Below are 21,632 nucleotides of genomic sequence, written 5' to 3' on the forward strand. Positions count from 1 at the left end.
ATCTTAAGGGGCCGCTCTATGAGGCTTCGGCTTCTCAATCTTAAATTGGCCAGGGATGGAGGCCCACCGTGGCGGTGTGAGGATGAAGGGACGGAACCGATGTGAAAACCCCATAAAGCCTTCCGGGCCACCAGGGCTCACTACAGCTGCCCTCGAGCTCAGACATGTGTATCTGGAAGGGCCTTCTTGGTATCGGACGGCAGTGCCCAGGAAGAGCAGGAGGGGCCCGGGACGGGCGTCCGACAGAAACATCTTACGATCCGCGGCGCATCAACCCTGCCGGCCCAGGTATCCGCTCGCGCAGCCGGCGAGGAGTAGACCTGTGCGCGTGCGCGCCGCCGCCCCGCCCCCTCACCGCCCCGCCCCCCCCGCCGGCGCGCAGGCCGCTGGGGCGGCCGGGCCACGCCGCGCGCCGATTGGTGGCGTTCCGGGCCCGCCTTCGGGTGATTGACGGCTCCCGGGCCGCCACCGCCCAGCCGACGCAACAGCCGCCGCCGCCGCTGCCTCCGCCTCCGTCTCAGCCGCAGGGTGTGGAGCCCGCCGCCGCTCGCGGGCTGCGCGTCTGCCGCCGCTGCCGCCGCCGCCGCCGCCGCCGCCGCCGCCGCCGCCTCCGCCTCCGCCTCCGCCTCCCAGCCTCCGCCATGGACCTGTTCGGGGACCTGCCGGAGCCCGAGCGCTCGCCGCGCCCGGCTGCGGGTAAGCGGGTGGCCGCCCGGACGGTGAGGAGAAGGAGGGCGGGCGGGCGGTGGCCTTGAGGCCGCGGCGCCTGAGGCGGCGGCGGGGACGGGGGAGGGTGAGCGCGGCCTACAGCGGCGCGGGGAGTTCGCGGTCTCCGCCATGTTCGCTGCGTAGGAGGAGGGGACCGCGGCTCGGAGACCTTTGTGTGCGGCCCACACGTGTGGCCGCCGCGGCCCGCGCACAGCCGCCGCCGTCCCCTCACGGGAGCCGCGCGCCGGGTCCGCCGGCCTGCGTCCGAACAGCTCGCCGTGTGGGCCGCGTCGTTCCGGGCGCGCTCCCAGTTGTGCGTTTTCTTCGGCTTTGTTTTTCGTCTCTACCCCGGAGATGGAAGTCATCGCCGACTCAGTCCTTGGGGTTGTGAGGCCCGGAAGAGAGGATTCATTCTCTCTGCTCCTCTCGTCGGATCTAACGATTCATGGTAGTTTTTGTGCTTTCCGGGGCCCCGGGAAGTGCCCGCTCTCCCCAGAGTGGAGGGCATTAGCCCAGGCCCGCTCCCCTGCCCGCCCCCGACCTCGGCCGCTGTGCCAGGTCCTTCCCGGAGGCTGGGGTTGGAGCTGCCCACGGCAGCAGCGCGGGGACCGCACGGTTGGTCCTGTGTGTCCAGCGGGTGACGGCCACGTCAGGTTGAGGTTGGCAAGACCTGTGAATGTGTTCACGGGCTAGGTACGCAGCTGGGTGCTGTGGTTTAGGGCTTTCTTTACGAGCCCAGCTTGGTGGCAGAAGACATGGAAAACTCTAAAAACGCATTCAGACTCCAGGCTCACCTCAGCGCCGGGTCTCAGTCTGAAAGCCTGCGGGGGGCGGGGGGCCCGCGTCTGCGGTAGGGGATGCGCGGGCGATTTGGGACCGCGCGGCGCGGGTCTGGAGAGCCTGGTTCGGGAACTGCCGTTGTAGCAGGGGAGGGGGAAGGTGACTGATGCCCAGCCTTTGCTCTCCAGGAGCCTAATTTTGCACGCAAGTGATGAAAATTGAACATGGCTAAGGTTAATGCCTGTGGGAAACGCTGAGTGTCCATAGGAGCGACGTTTGTAGTCCGTGGACAGAGAGCGGGGAAGGAGGTGGTGCTGGAATCTGGCCTCTCGGAAGATGGGTAGACTTGGGACTTGCAGAGACTCTAGGCAAGGGAACGGTGTGCTCTTTGGGGAACGTTTCGTTCTCTAGTTGGCCTGGGCGTACCAGCGTGGAGGGCTACTGTGACATGGGGCCCTAAAAGAAAGGCCCCCAGAGAAGGGGTTGTTGTGCCCTCCATGGGGCCTGGATTCTGGCTTGTCACACGTGGACCACCAGGCTGGCCAGTCTTTGTCGGGCCATTATTCCCAGTAACGGTGCCGTGACTTTTCCCTACCAGACATTCATCTTGTGGATTGTTTCTGAGATTTGTTTTCTAGAGTGTTCTAGGTACGGGTGAAAACTCTGGCTTGTGTATGCATTCTTCCTTACTCTGTTGATGGAGTATAACCTCTATCTGAATATGTTTGGGGCAGCGTTTGGACACGCAGATGTGCCTGTGGGCCTGTCATTTTCTTGAATCGCAAAGGGACCCTTGAAACGATACAAAACTTGACAACTCTTACAGGTTGGTGCTTGGGAGGGCGTACCCAGCCCTGGCTGAGATGACAGGGTGGCAGGGGTGCTGCGTGAAGTTTAAACGCCCCCTTCCCTGAAGCGTGGATTCGTGAACTGCTCCCTGCCTGTGGGGAGGGCACTGATACTGTCCTGCTTGGCTGAGTGTATGTTTTTAAATAGGCTTGAAAACAAAGAAGGCATGCTTTCTGAATTTGTAGCTGACAGAAAGCTGAGAGGGATAAGTACTAAAGTGAGTGACAGAATCGGGACCCAAAGTTATCTTGACAGGCATTTAGTTCAAACCAACAAGGTGAGTCTTAACAGGTTAAAAAAAATCATTTGAACAAGAACAGAATCTGATTTCACAATTTTGTGGAAATGCTTTGATTTTTGAAAACTTAATTCAAAACGTCATACTTTTTATTTCCGAAAAATTGATCATATTGATTGACAAAATTGAACGTAGAGAGAATGAAAGGAAAATAAAGTTGGTTTCATGAAGTGGATGGAGAGATGAGGCTAAATCGCACCATCATGACCCTCACAAAGGATGTGCAGGTGCCACCAATTTCTCAGCTAATTCAGGGAACAATAATAGACACTTTCACAGTCCCCAAAAAGAGTTGTTCCAGACATGTTATCAGACTGTGTGGTTTCTGATCCCAACTGTGCTCTTGCTGTCTTCTGTGGCAGTTCCTGCTTCTGGGAAACATGAATGTCGCCTCCTCCTGTTAGCCCACAGGTTAGACAGGGCGCTGTGTGTACAGTATTTAGCACAGGTAGAGCACGAGGTCTGCGCTTACTAGATGCTAGTGCCTAGTAGATGCTATTCTATGAGTTAACTTTCACAGCCATTCAGAAGGGGAAAAAAATGCACTCTTAAATGGATTTTGTGAAAACACTAAGTGTCCAAAGGGAGGAGGTATCACACTCCTCAGATCACATCAAGTGTATTTTATTTAGTTCTTTGATTTTTGTTTTAAACATTACATCTAATGTTCCTACCCCAAGCCTCCTAATTTTTATGGTCTGAAGAAAAATGTGGAAAGAACGCATTAAATGTTTTCAGATTTTGTGCTAAATTAGGAGTTTTCATACCAGCCCCTAACATGTTTTGACTGCTGAGTGAAATCAGGTTTTTTATATACAGTATACATAGCTTACCTAAAAAAGGGAGTATGTTTGTTATTATCAGATAGAAATGGAATTTCTCTGGTACATCATACTCATAAAAGTGCTGACTTGATGTCTTTAAAGATTGACAGCTTATATTTGGCAGTCCAAACAAGTTAAAGGTGTCCTGGTTTAAAGTTGTTTGGGCAGTAACCTGGTTTCAGTTTTATAGGGTGGTTCTTTCACTACACCAGTACACTTTAAAGCTGATGGTCAACTGTCAGGGACCAAATAAATATTTGCTTGGCAGGCCATCTTCAAAATATTTCCTTTTAGAAAATTGGAGATCTAAATATAAAATAAAGGCTAAGATATTAGAAAAAACTTGGACTAATTGTAAAACTTCAGGGTTAATAAGAAAAAACTCAAGTCATAAAAATTAGAATGGATTTAGCTATGTAAAAATAAAAAGTTTCTGCAGGCAAAATAGCACAAAGGCAAAAGACAGACTGAGAGAAAGTGGTTGTGGTACACAATACTAAAGGTTACTATCCCTAGTAAGGGAAAGGCGCAGATGAATTAATAAGAAAAAGAGATGACCCGTTAGAAAAATGGTCAAAGGATGTGTCCTGACAGTTTATAGAGGAAGAAATGCAAATGACCCATCAACCAGAGCTTCCTCCGTCACTGGAAAGGAATAGCAAATCACTGATGTGCCATATTTTTCACCCATCAGATTTAAAAATTGGCAAGATGGTAATGAGGGTGTAGAGAAATGGATATTCTCATAAAGCGTGTTGGGGGTGAAAGTTACCACAACTTTTTTTGGAACAAATTTTGGCATTTGTCAGATTTATTTATTTACCCTTTGACCAGCAGTTAGCAGATAAAATAAGGATATAAGTCTAGGGTTGTTTATTGTGGCATTATTTGTCATGTAAAAAACCAGAATCATGCTGCGTGCCCATCAGTAAGGGAACCAGACCAAGTGAGTGGCAGTGCTTTCCATAGAGAATAGTGTGCGGCTGTTGAAGCGAATCGTTAGACCCAGTGTGATGGCTTACATGAATAATGATGTATGTAGAGTGTTGTGTGTAGTATACTTCTACCTTTTAAAAATTAAAATGCACATACACAAGTTCACGAGCATAAAGGAAAGTGGAAAGTATACAATAAACTGTTACGGTGGCGGTGAGGCGGGGCCTTTTTCTAAAACGTCTGTGGTATTTGGAAAACATGTACAGTAGTCCCTCAGTATCTGTGGGGGATTGGTTCCAGGATCCCCTTCGGATACCAAAATCCGAGGATGCTCAAGTCCCTTATATATCAATAAAATGGCCTAGTACAATGGCCCTCCGTATCCACAGGTTCCACATCCTCGGATGAGGAGGTCAACTGTGTCACATTTGTAGTTGAAAAGAAAATCTAGGTATAAGAAGCAATTTAGGCAAAATATTTAAAAGCTTGTTGCTTTACTGTACGTAGCAACTTATAGCTAATCTGAATATAATCAGCCCAAGAGTATTTTTCTCAGCATAGTATGTAACTTTCAGTAGACTTAGCTTCAGAATGTACGTAACTTTAAAAACAAACCAACAATCTAGATAAGATTATCTGTAGTGGAAAACTTGTTTTCTGTCTTGTTTCTTTCTTTATGAGAGTTCTTATATTTAGAACTCAGGGGCCTCTTCCAAAGTTTAGGGTCAAGGTCACACTTGGTCCAATGATTGCAGCCCCAAATACTTTAAATTACTATTTATCCAAAACAGTGTAAGGTTCTGGCTAACCGGAAGTTCCCTTTATAGCATCTGTGACCTACAGATTGTTGTTAAAGAATCCAGATGCAAGCTATTCTAACTCTGACCCTTTCGATGGTGCAAAAAGGTGTCCCAGAGATCTTACAGGGCCTCGGGATTCTCCTTGTGGGGTTGTGTAAGGGTTAAATGAGATGATCCTTGTGAAGTTCCTAGAACAGTGTGGGGTGGGGGCAGTGTAGCATGTCGCCAAGAGCATGGGCTGGGAAAGCAGGCTGCCTGGGTTTGGATCTCCACTCCTCACTGGCGCTCTCTTGAACAGTTATTTAACCTAAGTGCCTCAGTTTTCTTATCAGTAAGTTACAATAATAATAGTACCCACCTCATAAGATTATTGTAAGGATTAAATCCATTAAAATTCGTAGAGCACTAGAATAGTTCCTGGCAGGCAGCGAGCGTTAATTATCATTTATATAAGCCATTTTCAGTTGTGGCCAACAAAAATATGAGATGATCTCATTGTGTTTAATTGAAATACCACTCAGAGTATTCCAGAGTGACAGAGGAGAGGAGAGGCTCATTCTGTTCAGCATGGGAAGATGAGCCCTTCTCTGGGGCTGGTGGTAGGTTTGAGGAACTGACTTAGACTGAGTTGTCGCCAAAGGAGAGAGGCCAGGCTAGTGCTAAGCTGGAAACTCTATTATGAGGAATGCTTGCCAGGACCGAAAATGTATTAATACCTGGGTAAAAGAGGACTTTGCCCCATTGGACATTGGATTTGGAAAGACCTGATTTAGATGGGTAGTTTAATTCAAAAATTAAAATCGGACCCTGCGTAAGTAGAAGGGTTGATTGTCCTCAAGTTGGCCTCCTCCCTATAATGTCCCCCTCTCCCAAGATGTCTGGTGCTCTGGCCCCGCTGAATCCAGTGTGATTGTTCTGGGTCATCCCATTCAGTTTTGAGTCTGTTGGAATGGGCATGTTGATGCTTAGACCAATACAGTTTGAGTTTCCCTTGGAAGTGGCTTGCTAGAATATTAGCAATTCTTGTAGGAGGATTAATACAGTGAGTAAATGGTTATCCTAAATGCCTTTTAGTGTCCTCCTAATGCTGTTTTTTGGATACTCCCCACAGAGTCTTTATGTCACTTGTGAGAAAAATGAAAGTATTTGTAATTACTTAATGTCTTTAGGGTAATCCTAAGGGATAAAAATGTAATTTATGGAGTCGACATTTCCCATTTGCATTAGGGGTATAAAGCAGAAGAGTTACTTTTTGTTAAATTAGGAATTACCAGGTATTTAATGTACTTCTGACCTAAAGACTCCTGAAGAAATTTCCTTTCTTGGAGTTTATAAATTTTAATTAAAATTTTTACTTTTTTAAAAAAGTAAAATTGATACCCAGCTCATTTCTAGGCAAAAAGACAATATGGATGAAACTTTTAGAGCATACACATTGAATTGGTTTTTACTTTTGTTTTTTTTAAGAGGGTATTAAATTGTTTATTTATTACACTTGATAGTGGATGATACACAAGCTTCATTCCCATCTATATCTGGTACCATAATCCAATTTAGATGTATTGCATAGGATGTGCCATAATCATATATTAATAATCAAAAAACTCCATGACTTGGCTTGGGTGACCCTTTTCACGGTGAACTCCAGGTCACAACGCAGTAACTGTCAGTTCAACTACACCAAGGTTTCGGAAGACAGTAGCTTCTCCACCAAAGCAGGTTGTAAATAAATTTTGAATGGAACCTGGCATCACCTTGAAGGAATACTAACTTCACACTGTTGGGGTAGTTTACCAAAATGGCTTCAGAGTAGACTAACTTTACACAGTACATTTAAAAAAAGGACACATTTATTCAGCGTCATGATCAGACTATTACGTTTAGCAATCAACAGCATGGGTGCAAAAAAAAAAAAAAAATCTACATTAAAATGCTTTGTTGGAATGCTTTACACTTTCCACAGAACAGAAACTAAAATAACCTGTTATACAGTCACAAATACAGTCCTCGAGTTTTTTTGCCCATACACATGAGTATTGTCTAAAACATGTCTTCTTTGTAGCAGCTAGGCCCTGCCACCACTGTGCTTGGCTGAGTTCACAGATCTGTTGTAACCTGTAGCTTCCCTGTCACTGCTCTGGCTCTCCTCTCCTGCTAAGCTTTGTTTCCTGGCAGTAATCAAAACCTCCTGCCACTGCCGTAGCTGCTGCTGCTGCTGGAACCACCACAGCCACCTTGGCTTCGGGGTTTAGCAAAGTATTGGCCTCCACCGCCATAGGGGCCAGAACTTCTGCCTCCAAAGTTTCCTCCTTTCATGGGTCCAAAATTTGAAGATTGATTGTTGTAACTGCCAAAATCATTGTAGCTTCCACCATCTCCAAAATTGCTTCCATCATGACCAAATCCATTATAGCCATCCCCACTGCCACCATATCCACCACCACCGCGGCTGCCACCAAAGCCACCTCGGCCACTGAAGTCTCCTCCACGACCAAAGTTGTCATTCCCACCAAAACCCCCTCCACGACCACCACCAAAGTTTCCAGAACCACTTCGACCTCTTTGGCTGGATGAGGAACTAGCCATCTCTTGCTTAGATAGGGCTTTCCTTACTTCATAGTTGTGGCCATTCACAGTGTGGTATTTCTGAATGAGAATCTTGTCTACAGAGTCATGGTCATCAAAGGTTACGAAAGCAAAGCCTCTCTTTTTACACTGCCTCGATCAGTCATGATTTCAAACACTTCAATTTTCCCGTACTGTTCAAAATAATCTCTTAGATGATGTTCTTCAGTGTCTTCTTTAATGCCACCAACAAAAATCTTTTTCACAGTTAAGTGGGCACCAGGTCTTTGAGAATCTTCTCTTGAGACGGCCCTCTTTGGTTCCCCAACTCTTCCATCTACCTCGTGTGGCCTTGCATTCATGGCCGCACCCACCTCCTCCACAGTGGCATATGTGACAAACCCGAAGCCTCTGGAGCGTTTGGTGTTTGGATCCCTCATTACCACACAATCTGTGAGCGTTCCCCACTGCTCAGAATGGCTCCTCAGACTGTCATCGGTTGTTTCAAAGCTCAAACCTCCGATGAAGAGCTTCTGCAGCTGTTCGGGCTCTTTGGGTGACTCTGACTTAGACATGACGGCAGTGGAGGGGCGGAGGGGAGATGTCAACGATGCTTACTCTGCAGCGTCCATGAGCAGAAAGGAGTAATCTACCGAACGTATCTCTGAATTGGTTTTTAAATGAGTACATTTCTGTACTTGAACTCAGAGGAGAAAGATCAGTGTGTTGAACTTCATAGGACGTGGATGTCCACACCTTCATCTTTAGCCCTCTGTTTCCCCCACGTTCCTGTGGGCCAGTTCATGTATTTCATAGCTTCAATAGAAATTTTGGGGAAAGCTGGAGAAGGAATAATGGTTACATTTTATGTGGAAAGGGATAATTGAGTATAAAATATTTCAGATAAGTACTTTTGGTAGGTAAATCTTTAGGTTTTTTTGTTTTTTGTTTTTCCGGTACGCGGGCCTCTCACTGTTGTGGCCTCTCCCGTTGCGGAGCACAGGCTCCAGACGCACAGGCTCAGTGGCTGTGGCTCATGGGCCCAGCCGCTCCGCGGCATGTGGGATCTTCCCGGACCAGGGCACGAACCTGTGTCCCCTACATCGGCAGGCGGACTCTCAACCACTGCGCCACCAGGGAAGCCCAATCTTTAGGTTTTTAGATAGAAAGTTTCCTGGCTTTCTCCTGAGTTTACCTTGGAGTATCTGAAATCCCTCGTTTTCTTCGTAGATATTTATTGAGTTGGGCACTGTGCTGTTAAGGCAGATTGGCTTCCCTCAGGCCTCTCACCATCTCTGTGCTCCGTGTGCTTAAGATTCTCCCTGGTGGTTAATTCAGAATGGTACTGAAATAGGATTTTTAAGACCTGTAGATCTTTGAAGAGTCCCTTTATTTCTGAAGTTCTGTATTGAGGTACCAAGATAGAATTACTGTTTTGCTCTAGAGTCAGTTTTTTCTTCCCAGGATTCACTTTTAAAGAAAGATTTTAAAATATTTGTTCAATAGTGAAATTATCAAAAAAAATGCTTGTTTCCCTCAAAACACCCAATAGCCCTTAAAACGCCTGTTGGGTCATCTTTCATTGCTTGTATTATATGTTGACTGTAACTTTTTGGAAACAAATGTCCGTATTAAATGGCTGTCAAGAAAATATTTTTAAAAAATAAGCTTTGTCCAGCAGGGGGGAGAAGATTTGAATTTAATGGCAAACTTAAAGATGTCCCCCTTTGAATCCCATCTGGCCAATGACCAAATGCTCTCTAAGCAGGTGTTCCGTGTTCTAGGGAAAGAAGCTCAGAAAGGATCTCTGCTCTTTGATGATCTCCCTCCGGCCAGCAGTACTGACTCAGGTACAGTCTTCAGGCTCTCCCAGGTGTGTGTCAACATGTCATCCTGGGATTGTAGTTGTCTCAATCTTTTTCCCTTTCCCCCATTTTCAACACACAGATGTTTTAGGTGTTGGACTGTCTTAAGTTTTGAATCCATGGCATCAGGTAAGGCAGAAAAATCCGCTAGTCGCTAGCCCTGAGAAACTGCATAAAAGCGTTGAGCAGTTTTCTCTGGTTCATTTGAGTGTTTAATATACTAGCTGGAATAAGATTTAACTCTTTAAGGCAGATTTTTTTGTTTCCTTTGAAATGATAGGACTTTAAAATAAAATAGGTTCAAGACATTATTTAGCACTGTATGAGTTGCCACTGGATTGACACAAGAGTTTTGAGTTTATTTCAATGACCTGTGTAGGTGTCCTGGTGGGATGGATTCTGAAACTTAAGCCTCCTCCTGGTTTTGTGGGCTCACTCAGTGTTCTGCTGTGTTTCAGGATCGGGGGGACCTTTGCTTTTTGATGATCTCCCACCAGCCAGCAGTGGTGATTCAGGTAAGTGGTAGGCAAAAATGTCCAACGTGCTGGTGGAAATAATATGCACTGTTTTACCCTTACGTAAAATTTATTTATTTATAGCTTGTAACAAGCCTTAGGATGATATTAAATCATAATACAACATAAGGTTTATTAAAACTGAATAGATACCGGGAATTTCTTGGCAGTCCAGTGGTTAGGACTCAGTGCTTTCACTGCTGGGGCCAAGGTTTGATCCCTGGTTGGGGAACTAAGTTCCCACAAAAAAAAAACCCTAAATAGATACCATTAGGTGGGAGCAAAAAGATGCTTAAATGCTACATCACTTTTTGGTGATTATTTTTTACTTCTTGCAACTGACTTTTAAGAAGTGAAGAGTCCAGAAATTTACTTTGATCTTTGTTATTAACGTTTTTTTTTTTTAACTTAATTAATTAATTTAGTTTTGGCTGTGTTGGGTCTTCGTTTCTGTGCAAGGGCTTTCTTTAGTTGTGGCAAGCAGGGGCCACTCTTCATCGCGGTGCGCAGGCCTCTCACTATTGCGGCCTCTCTGTTGCGGAGCACAGGCTCCAGACGCACAGGCTCAGTAGTTGTGGCTCACGGGCCTGGTTGCTCCGCGGCATGTGGGATCTTCCCAGACCAGAGCTCAAACCCATGTCCCCTGTATTAGCAGGCAGATTCTCAACCACTGCGCCACCAGGGAAGTCCCTGTTATTAACGTTTAAAAGAAAATCTCAGTCTGTCATTCTGGTTTTGCCTTGTTATATTCCTGACAGACCCAAATGTATCCAGCAGAAGTGTCTGAATATATGAAGTACAGTTAAAATATTTTCAGTTTCCTGATAAATAAGTCATTTGTTTTATGCCACTTACATTAAAAAGAATTTTGATTTTAAGAAAATGAAGTCAGAATGACACTGCTTTACTGACTGGTATAGACCATGTGCAGGAATTTGAATTCTTGACATTCAAGACCTTAGTTAATTATTTTCCAGTCAGTCCTTTTATGTTCTCAAGATTCTTTTTATTGATTTGGTTTCATTTTTGTCAAGCCTATTAACATTGGCTCTATCTGTTCCTGTAAATGTTTAACTTTTCCTTTTATGTCCCAATTACACAGAAGGGGAAAATAGAGCCGATTCTTCTAGGTTGTCATATATGACGAATGTATTATTCCACTAACTGAGAACTTCTCACATGGAATTCCCCCAAAGGGAGGGGGAAGGTAGGGCAATGGTGGGGGACAGTGGGGATGCAGGCTGTCCTTTTTCATGTGCAGTTATCCTCTAGTGTAAAAAACCTTCCTTATGTTGTCAAATAGAACACTTGCTGCTTTTCAGGTATATTCTTTGTATTATTAATTCTTTACCATAAATTCATTGGAATTAGTCTAGAAAGTATGGATTAAATTAGGTATCATTCCTATATTTAGAAAAAGTATCACAATCGTCTTACATAAGAAGTCTCAGGTTTTCAGGCTATGTATCCATACCAAAAAATTACAGCATTCTCATACAATCTACCCTAAAACCTTCCCAATAAAGACAGTGCACTTAGTTAAAATGAAAGTTAACGTGTGCAACTAGGGCTCTGAACAGATTTAATTTAAAAAAGGAAGATTCAGCATAGTTACATCTTAGTTATCCACAGGGCAAAAGGCAATAAACTAGTAGCGACTTAGAAGACGTCAACACCATTGTTAACAAGCTTGATTTTTTTGGATATAGAATCCAATCTTGTATGCAGTATTTAGGCTTTCTTGAGAAGACATATCTTTCTTCTCAAGCAGGCAAGAGCCATTTACAAAAATTGACTGCATTCTAGGCCATAAAGTAAGTCCCAGTAAAGAATCAGCTTCATATGTAGACCGCATTCTCTGATGACAATGTGATTCACTTAGAAGTCAATGACAGTTTAAAACATTTCTCTGTTTTTCAATTTAAAAGAAAGGAAGATTCTTTTACATACACATTGGGAAAACTGGAACACAAACAGTAAGTGACAGGAGGCTAATGAAGAGACCTTTGGGGAATCCGTGACATTGTCCCAGTTAATTTGCCTTACTATGTGGGGTGGGATGTGTGTGTTATACTGTTGCAGAAATCTGTCCTTTGCAAGTAATTGACCCTTCTTGCAGGCAGGGACATTTCTTTCCTTTTTTTTCTCAGTACTCAGAAATGTCTGGCAAAGAATAGTTGAATAAATAATAAATGGTTGCATGCTTTTATACCTAAATGCAGAGAATACTTAGGGCCATTTATTGGATACTTGATGGACCAGGCACTGTGATGAATGCTTTACATACCTTCTCCCCAGCAGTTTTCAAACAAGCCCCTGAGAGGACAGTATTCGCCCTATTACAGGTGAAGAAACTGAGGCTGAAAGGTTAAGTAACTTGCCTTAAGGGCACACCCCTTGGAAGTGGCAGAACTGAGATTTGAAACTAGACTTCTGTTGTTCCAAAATGCATACACACTGCAGGTGCTCTTAGCTCTGGCTTTGAATACAAATTCGTCCCTTTGCAAGTGGGAATGGCTTCAGCAGTCCTATTTTGCCTTTCAGGATACATACAGTTCTTAAAGCCTGATGTTTATTTTAAGCCTTTTTTGGCACTTGTTACTCTTTTTTTTTTTTTTTTGCGGTACGCGGGCCTCTCACCGCTGTGGCCTCTCCCATTGCGGAGCACAGGCTCCGGACGCGCAGGCTCAGCGGCCATGGCTCACGGGCCCAGCCGCTCCGCGGCATGTGGGATCTTCCCGGACCGGGGCACGAACCCGTGTCCCCTGCATCGGCAGTTGGACTCTCAACCACTGCGCCACCAGGGAAGCCCTACACTTGTTACTCTTTTGAACTGGTTCAGGACGTTTCACTTTGCAGATTTGGGAAACATAAATTATAAGTAAGGGCTTTTGGATGTAAAACATCATATATGTGCCATAGCCCCAAGATATGAATGTGTATTTTTACCACTGAGAAGCCTCTCTTGCATGTCCTCTTATGCCAGTCTGAGCAGGGCCTGGATCTTAATTTGTGGTCTCCCACTGTGGGTGCCCAGGCACTGCCCCACCCCTCAAAGTCATAGCCGTGACTGCTGTGCCTCTCTCTCTGCCAGGCCTCTCTCAAATGTCTTTTGTCTCTGAGGGCTGGGAGGGAGCCTGGTCTGCTAGGGACTCTTACCGTCTACAGCTGTGTTTCTGTCTGGCTTTGACTTTATATTTCCAGGTTCTCTTGACACTTCGATATCCCAGGTGGTAAAGAATGAAGGGAAAGGAGCAAAGAGAAAAACCTCTGAAGAAGAGAAGAATGGCAGTGAAGAGCTTGTGGAAAAGAAAGTTTGTAAAGGTTTTCAGACAGTTTGAAAACAAATGTATTAGACTTCATATTGTAAAACAACCCAGAGCAAAAAACAAGCTCAGCTTTCCGACGATATTGGATTGGCCAAAAAGTTCGTTCGGTTTTAAGTAAAAATAAAAGATATTTTTCATTTTCACCAAGAAGTTTATTGAATAATGTATTCATTAACTGAATGACCTTTTTGGCCAACCCAATACTTCCTTTTAATGTCTGTATTTAAGAAGTGGATAGGGTTTCTTATTTGCAAACGGATTTCCAAGTTTACTTTTGCTTCCTCTCTCTCTTTGGTCTCCATGTACATCTGTTACCTTTGGTCAGATAGGAAACCTGCATTTGTCCTTCAAGGGTTAAAAACCACAGGTAGTTCTTACTTAGCCTCCGGCAGTGAGTGTTTAGCTTATTGGCCCCCCAGTTCCTTGTCCCCAGCCTGTTGGTTAGCACTTGGAATTCTGTGAATAGCTCAGTAGGCAGGTCCCAAGAGACAGCCTGAGGCTGGAAAAAGCAATTGAAATTTGTAGTCAACTTTGTAACATGTCACAGTGAGTGGGGAAGAAATGAAAAGTATCAGCTAAAGAGAAAAACTGTGGATTTTCACTTATTGCACCGGCCACTTTGTCTTGTGCCATAAGTGATCTCAAGGCAGAGGCTGTAGGCTGCCGTGGAGGCGTGAGAGGACCTGCTCCGCCTCTGCTGTGAAGACGTGCGCTCAGCTTGGCTTGTCACTGCCTTGAGCCTGGAGAGCACTGTGCCTGCCACCAGCCGCTCTTCAGAAAGCGCTCATTCTATCACTTCTATGGCTCTAGGTGTCAGAAAAAGCTTAAACCAGCCATTAAAGAGAAATTTCTGCGCCTCCAGTGAACTCCTTTTTCCTTCCTCAGTTAAAGTAAAAGCAGCTGATCTTACCATTTGTTCAAATTCTTCCAGCCTCAAGCATGGAAATATATATTTCCAGTGTATCCAACAGGGCATTAGGGATAAACTCTACTTGCTTGCATTCCTCTAAACTAGAAATTTTTTTGTCCTTATTAAATTATTGACAGACTAGATTTGCACAGAATTCCTTGCCCCAGTTCAAGTCCCACTTCTGTGGGATGACAGCACATTCCTTGCTCTGGTGCTTTGACTTAATGCCCTCGCAAGAGAAGCCATTCTGTACTAACTTGCTGTCGTCTGCTGTCTCCTTTCCACTGCTCAGCCTTGCAGAAACCGGCCCTGTCCAACAGCGGCCTGAGTCCTGTAACAGACTTGCTGCCCGGGAGGCGCCTGGAGGGGTGCAGCTTATTTGTTTGCAGCATTAGGGCACTGCCGAGTACAACAGCCATAGCTCCCTCTCATTTGCTCTGGGACTAGGGCTTCTGGAGAGAAGGGCACAGTTTTGTATTGGCTTTTTGCTCTCTTTTTCTTAGGCTCTTCGGTGATCTTTGGTTTGAAAGGCTATGTAGCTGAGCGGAAGGGTGAGCGGGAGGAGATGCAGGACGCCCATGTCATCCTGAATGACATCACCGAGGAGTGTAGGCCCCCCTCCTCCCTCATGTGAGTGTCTGTGCTCCAGCAGCCTGATGGCATAAAAGTCTCTGTTCTGATGGGAACTTTGGGCTGTATCCAGTTGTGTTATTTAGAAAGACATATTTCTTGAGCTGCTTGGTTCAACATCAGTAGTTCTCAGCTGGGGTTGGTTTTACCCCCCAGGGACATTTTTGGTTGTCACAGTGGGGGATGTACTACTGGCATATGGTGAGTGGAGGCCAGGATGTTATCCTATAGTGCACGGGTTAGCCCTACAACAATTGTCCTGCTGAACTTGAGAAACCCTGCCAATTGGGAAATGACTCTCCCTATTTTGGGTCTTGGGGTGTGTGCTTTCCACCAGTACCTGAAGAGGTTCTGACAGATAGTATTCTTATTCTTTGACCCAGGAGATAGAGGTAGAAGCTGCTAATTACAGACAGAGGTGAATGGTGATCCGGGAGAGCTAGTGCATATAGTGAGGGCCCAGAAAGAGAACAAAAAAGCAGAAATGGCATCAAGAAGATTTCCTGCAGTTGTACAAACTAAAATGAAGGAAAAGGCATGGAGGAAAAGCCATTGCTCACCAAGAGCAGGAATATGCTTTGGAGTTGTTTTTGAACCCAGGAAAGGGGCTTCTGGAGAGCCCCACGGGGGTAGATATTTTCGGGATAGATTTAATTGAGGAACACTAAGCCATAACTAGCAAATACTACGCTGTAAGATTCTGAGTTATCAACCACATGAAATTTATTTTTTCATGGCTTGTGATGCCCCAAATTGAAAAGGAATTTCAAAAATGTTCGAAAAAAGAGCAGCTCTGCAGAATAAATGTCATTTCTCATAGGCATTTTTGTTCTATCCTTCTTGAAACAGTTTTTTAATGACATTTATTCTATTTATGTTTTTTGGCAAAACTTGAAAGGGGAATAGGAATAAGACTAGTAAGATAGGCTTTAAGAATTCTATATTGGTCAGAGTTTGAGCAAGAATCCTGAAATTACCTATTCTGTCTCTCATAGATTTTTTTAAATAATTTTTTTAATATCTTTATTGGAGTATAATTGCTTTACAATATTGTGTTAGTTTCTGCTATACAACAAAGTGAATCAGCTATAACTCTTACAGATATTTTTGACCGTCTTGGATCAGTAACTGTTTATCTGTGTGTTAGTGTTTGAAACTAAATCTGCTTTAAATAGAAAAAAGTTCTGAATTTTAGTTTAGTGAAAAATCAGGGTTAATAGATCTTGATTTTTAAAAACAAGTGTGAGTTTTTAATTCTTAATTTAAAAATGTCACGGAAGTTACTTAAATGTTTGTCTCAGGTAATGTTAATGTTCGCTGTCTAAGAGTTAACAGCTTTTATGGAGAGGAGTAGTCTTTGCTGTGAGAATCTCTCTGACTCTCAGTTCATTGTTCTAGTACCCGGGTTTCATATTTTGCTGTTTTCGATGGACATGGAGGAATTCGAGCCTCAAAATTTGCTGCACAGAATTTGCATCAGAACTTAATCAGGAAATTTCCTAAAGGTGAGACTGAGAGCTAAATCGGTTCATGTTCATCTTGGTGTTGGCTGTTTGTGCTGATCAGTGACATGTCACTGGCTTTAGCAGAGTCCTTGGTGACTCTAAAAGAGCAGGGATGGGCTTCCCTGGTGGCGCAGTGGTTGAGAGTCTGCCTGCCAATGCAGGGGACATGGGTTCGTGCCCCGGTCCGGGGAGATCCCACATGCCGCGGAGCGGCTGGGCCCGTGAGCCATGGCCGCTGAGCCTGCTCGTCCGGAGCCTGTGCTACACAACCGGAGAGGCCACAACAGTAAGAGGCCCGCGTACTGCAAAAAATAAAAATAAAAAAAAAATAAAAGAGCAGGGCTGAGAGGAGGCGGCTCCGAGGTGAGCAGGTGCAGTGGCCGTGCAGGTGTGCCTAGTATGGAACTTCTCGTGTCTCTGAGTGATTGGCCCCTCTCGTGGAATGTCTTTGGGTACAAGTGAGTGTCTTGCCTTTGTATTTGGGAGACTACTAAAACCAAATGCAGATGGTACTTAAAGGTGAGGAAGTACAGGTTGTTCTTGGTCGTAATACAGAAACAAAATGACAGTGGCGGGAGGATAATCTTCCTTCCTTAAGAGTTTGTTTTCTTTTGTTCCTTCTGTAATAGGAGATGTAATCAGTGTAGAGAAAACCGTGAAAAGATGCCTCTTGGACACTTTCAAGCATACTGATGAAGAATTCCTGAAGCAAGCTTCAAGCCAGTAAGTGTAATAACCACATGAAGACACATGAGTGGAGCGCGCGTGTTGTTTTCCTAAATGCATTCCAGGCCTGCTAATGCAGTTTAATGCTAATGCTCACTGTCTGAAAAGTTCCTAGCACCAAGTAATCTCTCACAACTTAACGAAATCTGGAACAGAAAAAAGCACGTATCAAAGAAACCATCCATTTAAAAAGTATAAGACACTCCCCATTCAACTCTGGAAATTAGTATCAAAGTGCTAGCATGTTGGTGGTGACTGTATTTCTGATGTGTTTCCCCCCAGGAAGCCTGCCTGGAAAGATGGGTCCACTGCTACCTGTGTTCTGGCTGTAGACAACATTCTTTATATTGCCAACCTCGGAGATAGTCGGGTATGTGACTCTGGAGCCACCTGTTTAGATAACAGCACGTCACATGGGAGAAGAGCTGTAGAAGCACTTGCTGGATAAGATTACGGTGATGATGGCTGGGTTGGAATCTTCTATTGGGGTTGCTGCAGGGGGTTCTGCTGCAGGGTTTAAGTTCTGGGTCAGGGAACAGCAGCTAAGCTTGAGGCTGTTTGTTCTCTGAGAAGGCTTATACCCTGTCTGTCAGGTACAGAGCCGTGAGTTGGAATTTAATTGGCCTGCAAGTACCTTAAATATTCATCTTCATTTTTCTGACCTCAGGCCATAATGAATGAATAACTCAAAAGCTGTAGCTAGAAAGTGCTAGATGATGTGACATATATCCGTTGAGCCCAGTACACCTGGCTGAGGGAGAAACCCGATGATTTCCCACTGGTGACATCCTGTGTCCCAGTCCCAGTTGTGGGGAATGACTCAGAGCTGGAGGGCGGTGCTCTGCAGGGTCTCTGCAGTCCCTCCCACCTCCGATGCCTGGAGCGGATGTTCACCTCCATTGCCGCTTGCTTTTCAGCCATTCTCCATGCTTGTTCAGCAGTCACTGGACAAAGTGACCTTCCCACTCTTACTAGCATCTTCAGACGTGGAAATAGCTGCTCCCACCCCTGTTGCTTTTAGGGTGATCTATAAATATGGAGCGCTAGGAGCTGTAGCATCACAGACGACAGCCCTGCCCTAGTGGAGTTCATATTCTGGTGATGTTTTAGTGGGTCTGTCTAGTGGACTGTCTCTTGTACATAGGTGTTTAGATCAAAGGACTTAAAAAAACAACATGAGTAAAATTGGCCAAAAAAAGAGAGACTTTGGAGTCAGGCCCAAGTTTGAGTCCTGGCCTTGCTCTCTGACTCTAGGCACGATGCTTATCTCCTGGGCCTCCGGCTTCCTCCTCTGTAGAATAAGAGGTTTGTCTGGAAGTTACCACACAGTAAACATGGTGGCGGGAACCCACGGAGAGGTACTTGGTCAGCCCACCAAACTGCCCTCGTCTTTGCCATTGTAAACTCTTGGAATGGTAACGCCTAAAGGGGCCTTGGTACCTGTTAGGTCCTCCCTTTCACGTCACAGGTGAGAAGATAATGGCCTAGTGAGGGTGAGCAGTGAGCTGTGGTTATCCAGCAGAGTTTGCACCAGAGTTGAGACCCAACCCTGGGGCTTCTCTCCCTGAATTTTTTTGTGACACCACTTTGCTGTTTGTACTTTTGATGCTGGATCCACTGACCTCAAGTTTGTCAGCAGGAGGCTGAATCTGAAACTCCATTGTTAGCCTTTCTCTTCAGCTGTCAACTTTAGGTGCTGGGCTCATTAAATTTCACAGCCAGTGTACTCTCCATCTTCCCAGGCAATCCTGTGTCGTTACAATGAGGAGAGTCAAAAACATGCAGCCTTAAGCCTCAGCAAGGAGCATAATCCAACCCAGTATGAAGAACGAATGAGAATACAGAAGGCTGGAGGGAATGTCAGGTAACCGGGGAGTGACGGGAACTCGGGAAGGAGGGTTCACTTATGTAAAAGCAACCTTGAGACCTCTGAGGGTGGAACGTTCTGTGTCATGCAATCTTCAGCGTAATGAGACTCTGTATGAGGTCTAACCTGGTGAAGTTGAAGTAGGTGAACGAATGTTGTAGGATTTCACCTGTGTCCAAGTGGGAGCAAAAAATGTATGCAAGAAACATGCTTCCCTACGTTTGCAAAAGGAGACCTGTCTCAAATTCAAGTTCACCGTTGGCAGCATTGTCTCTGGTCCTGGTAACTCTCATAAAAGTTGTCATTTGTCACAACCCGGTAAGCTACAGTTTTCGGCAAATTCTCCAGAGAGAAAATCTAAAGTGGTTAAGACAGTAAATGTAAGACATTAAGTAGTGTGTGCTGATCACCTCTGGTCTTCCTGGGGAACAACTTATCTAGCCCAGAGGGCCGCTCTTACCTGGCTGCGTCCGTGGCAATTCCAGTTCATCTCTCTTTACGCCTTTAAAGAGTGTGTGCCAGCTCTAGTTTATCGTCTGCCATCTCTCAGGTAGCTGAAGGAGGGCTTAAGTCTTTTCTGCACTTTAGGAGAATTATACTTTAAGGACATTGCATTATGAATTTGATCAGAGGTGTTTTCTGGTTCATCTTACAGTTTGACCCCATGAGGATTTTGTCTCCTGTTGGAGATAAGGGAGAAGTAATATATCAGTATAAGAGTGCAGTTATTTGTCCTTGGATGTGTAGTTTCTCTTGTTGTTTATTTGGGGCAGTTTTTATTATTGCTTCAGGCTGTTTCTAGCCAGGGGTGCAGGGAGGTCTCTGGAGAGCAGTTAGAATTCTTAGGGTTGGTTAAAAAAACTGGGTTAGTCAAAGGTGATTTGGGTCTTGGTTGTGGCTGTCTACATGAGCGTCGACGGAACTGTAGGCTGGGTTCAGACCTTGGCCAGTGCTCTGTGCCTGACTTCTCCCCCATGACTGCTGTGGAAGTTAATGCCCGAGAATGTGACCCCAGTGTTAGTGTCAGCATCACCTTTTCTGCCCTTTATTATAACTTTAAAATGCTGCTTTTGCCTGAACTCCTTGAAAAGATTTTGACATTGGCAGTCCTATGGCTGAAAGTAAGATTAGCTGCATTGCATTTACTTCCTGTTTCCCAGTCCCTACTTGCTAAGAACAGTGTGGGCTTAGGGTGAGCCCCTCAATTTAGAGAAACGGGGTGGGAGGCTCAGAGACAGCAGGGGCTTTCTGTTCCTGAGCAGCAGGGCCAGGCTGTGGCCCATCTCCTGCCTGAGGCCAGAGGTGGCATGCTTTTTCTTTTCCACCACCCCCTCCTCCTTTTATTATTAAAATTTTCAAACATGCAGAAAACATTTTAAAAGAGTAAACATTTCAATCTCTACCACCTAGATTCAGTAGTTAACATTTTGCCATTTTGCTTTGTCTATTTATGTGTGTGTTTGGCTGAACTATTTAAAAGTTAGTTGCAGACATAACACTTAAGAAAATAATAATTCCTTAGGTTGTATTAGGTTATCTAATATCCCGTCTGTACTCATATTTCCCCAGTTGTCCCCACAGTGTCTCTGTTTGAAACCAGGGTCTGGTGTGTTCGCATCTACCTTGGACTCACATCTTTCCATGTAGAATCGTCTCCACTTGTACTAGGCTTGGATCATCACTAGTCAGCACTTGTATAGGGTCACCAGTGCTGTTTTTTCATAGTATTGTTTAAGTTGCTTGTGTGTATTTCTTGTAAACTAGAAGTTAGGTCTAAAGGCTTCTTTAAATTCAGATAAGACATTTTCAGCAAAAATATTTGATGGGGGATGCTATGTACTTTTGATAGTCCCTCACTTCAGTAGCCATGTAAGGTCACTGGTGCGATACTGATTCCATGCTGGCTACCATGGCTACCGTGTGGTGACAACAGATGGCTCCAGAGTGAAAGGACGTGATTCTGTGTAATCAGCCCATGATCCGGGGAGATACACTTGAGCACCGCGTGAACACGGTGGCCCACCAGCCTTTCAGCTGACGCTTTTAGCATCCCTTAGTGATCCTTGCATGAATCATTTATTTCCCAGGGATGGCAAAGATGAGCATCTACTTCTGTGCTTCCTTCTACGTGTATTGACAGGCATCCTATAAAGAAAGGCTTTCCTTCATCAATAGGGGATGAACCATAGTTTCTCCCTGAAAGCAGGGTAAATGTTGAATTCTTTAATCACCATTTGCAGAGTGAGAGCCACCCACAGTTGTGGAAACTAGTGTTTTCTTTCCCTTCTCTGCTTCTCTCCATCCCCTTTTCCTTGCTCCATGAGTCACTGCAGGTGGCTTTATGTATTGGAGGCGCTGATTCTAGCTGTAGAGGCAGCGTGCTCTTGCTGCTCACATGACCTCATCTGTGGCCAGTGGGCGGGAGCTTTGGCTTGCTTCAGACACTTCTGCCTTTGTCTTAAAACTGAGCTCCATATGCTGGGGATGCTTGTTTCAACTGCAGCTTCATCAATTCTGCGTCTGTT

At 45.0% G+C, this 21,632-nt stretch overlaps 2 protein-coding genes across 4 annotated transcripts in view; one reads left to right on the forward strand and one right to left on the reverse strand.

The window, feature by feature from the left end:
- Window positions 1-614: 614 nt before the first annotated feature.
- Window positions 615-21,632, forward strand: part of ILKAP (ILK associated serine/threonine phosphatase) — a 29,063-nt gene continuing 8,045 nt past the window's right edge. Inside the window, exons 1-9 of one of the 3 annotated variants that reach the window (XM_029225325.1) lie at window positions 615-696; window positions 9,545-9,754; window positions 10,084-10,140; window positions 13,345-13,464; window positions 14,883-15,009; window positions 16,408-16,514; window positions 17,144-17,237; window positions 17,523-17,610; window positions 18,983-19,104. In XM_029225325.1, coding sequence (XP_029081158.1) covers window positions 642-696; window positions 9,545-9,754; window positions 10,084-10,140; window positions 13,345-13,464; window positions 14,883-15,009; window positions 16,408-16,514; window positions 17,144-17,237; window positions 17,523-17,610; window positions 18,983-19,104 — 980 coding nt within the window. In that variant the 5' untranslated portion in view covers window positions 615-641. The remainder of the gene's footprint in view (window positions 697-9,544; window positions 9,755-10,083; window positions 10,141-13,344; window positions 13,465-14,882; window positions 15,010-16,407; window positions 16,515-17,143; window positions 17,238-17,522; window positions 17,611-18,982; window positions 19,105-21,632) is intronic. The other 2 variants (XM_029225327.1, XM_029225326.1) reach the window with 2 other exon arrangements.
- On the reverse strand, window positions 5,623-8,710 carry LOC114896857 (heterogeneous nuclear ribonucleoprotein A1-like). The gene is given in 2 exon segments (XM_029225328.1): window positions 5,623-7,909; window positions 7,912-8,710. Coding segments are annotated over 2 exon segments (960 nt in total). The 5' UTR covers window positions 8,336-8,710; the 3' UTR covers window positions 5,623-7,373.

The sequence above is a fragment of the Monodon monoceros genome, unplaced genomic scaffold, assembly GCF_005190385.1.
Source record: "Monodon monoceros isolate NGI ecotype Baffin Bay Population unplaced genomic scaffold, NGI_Narwhal_1 Super_Scaffold_16, whole genome shotgun sequence".
Lineage (NCBI taxonomy): Eukaryota > Metazoa > Chordata > Mammalia > Artiodactyla > Monodontidae > Monodon > Monodon monoceros.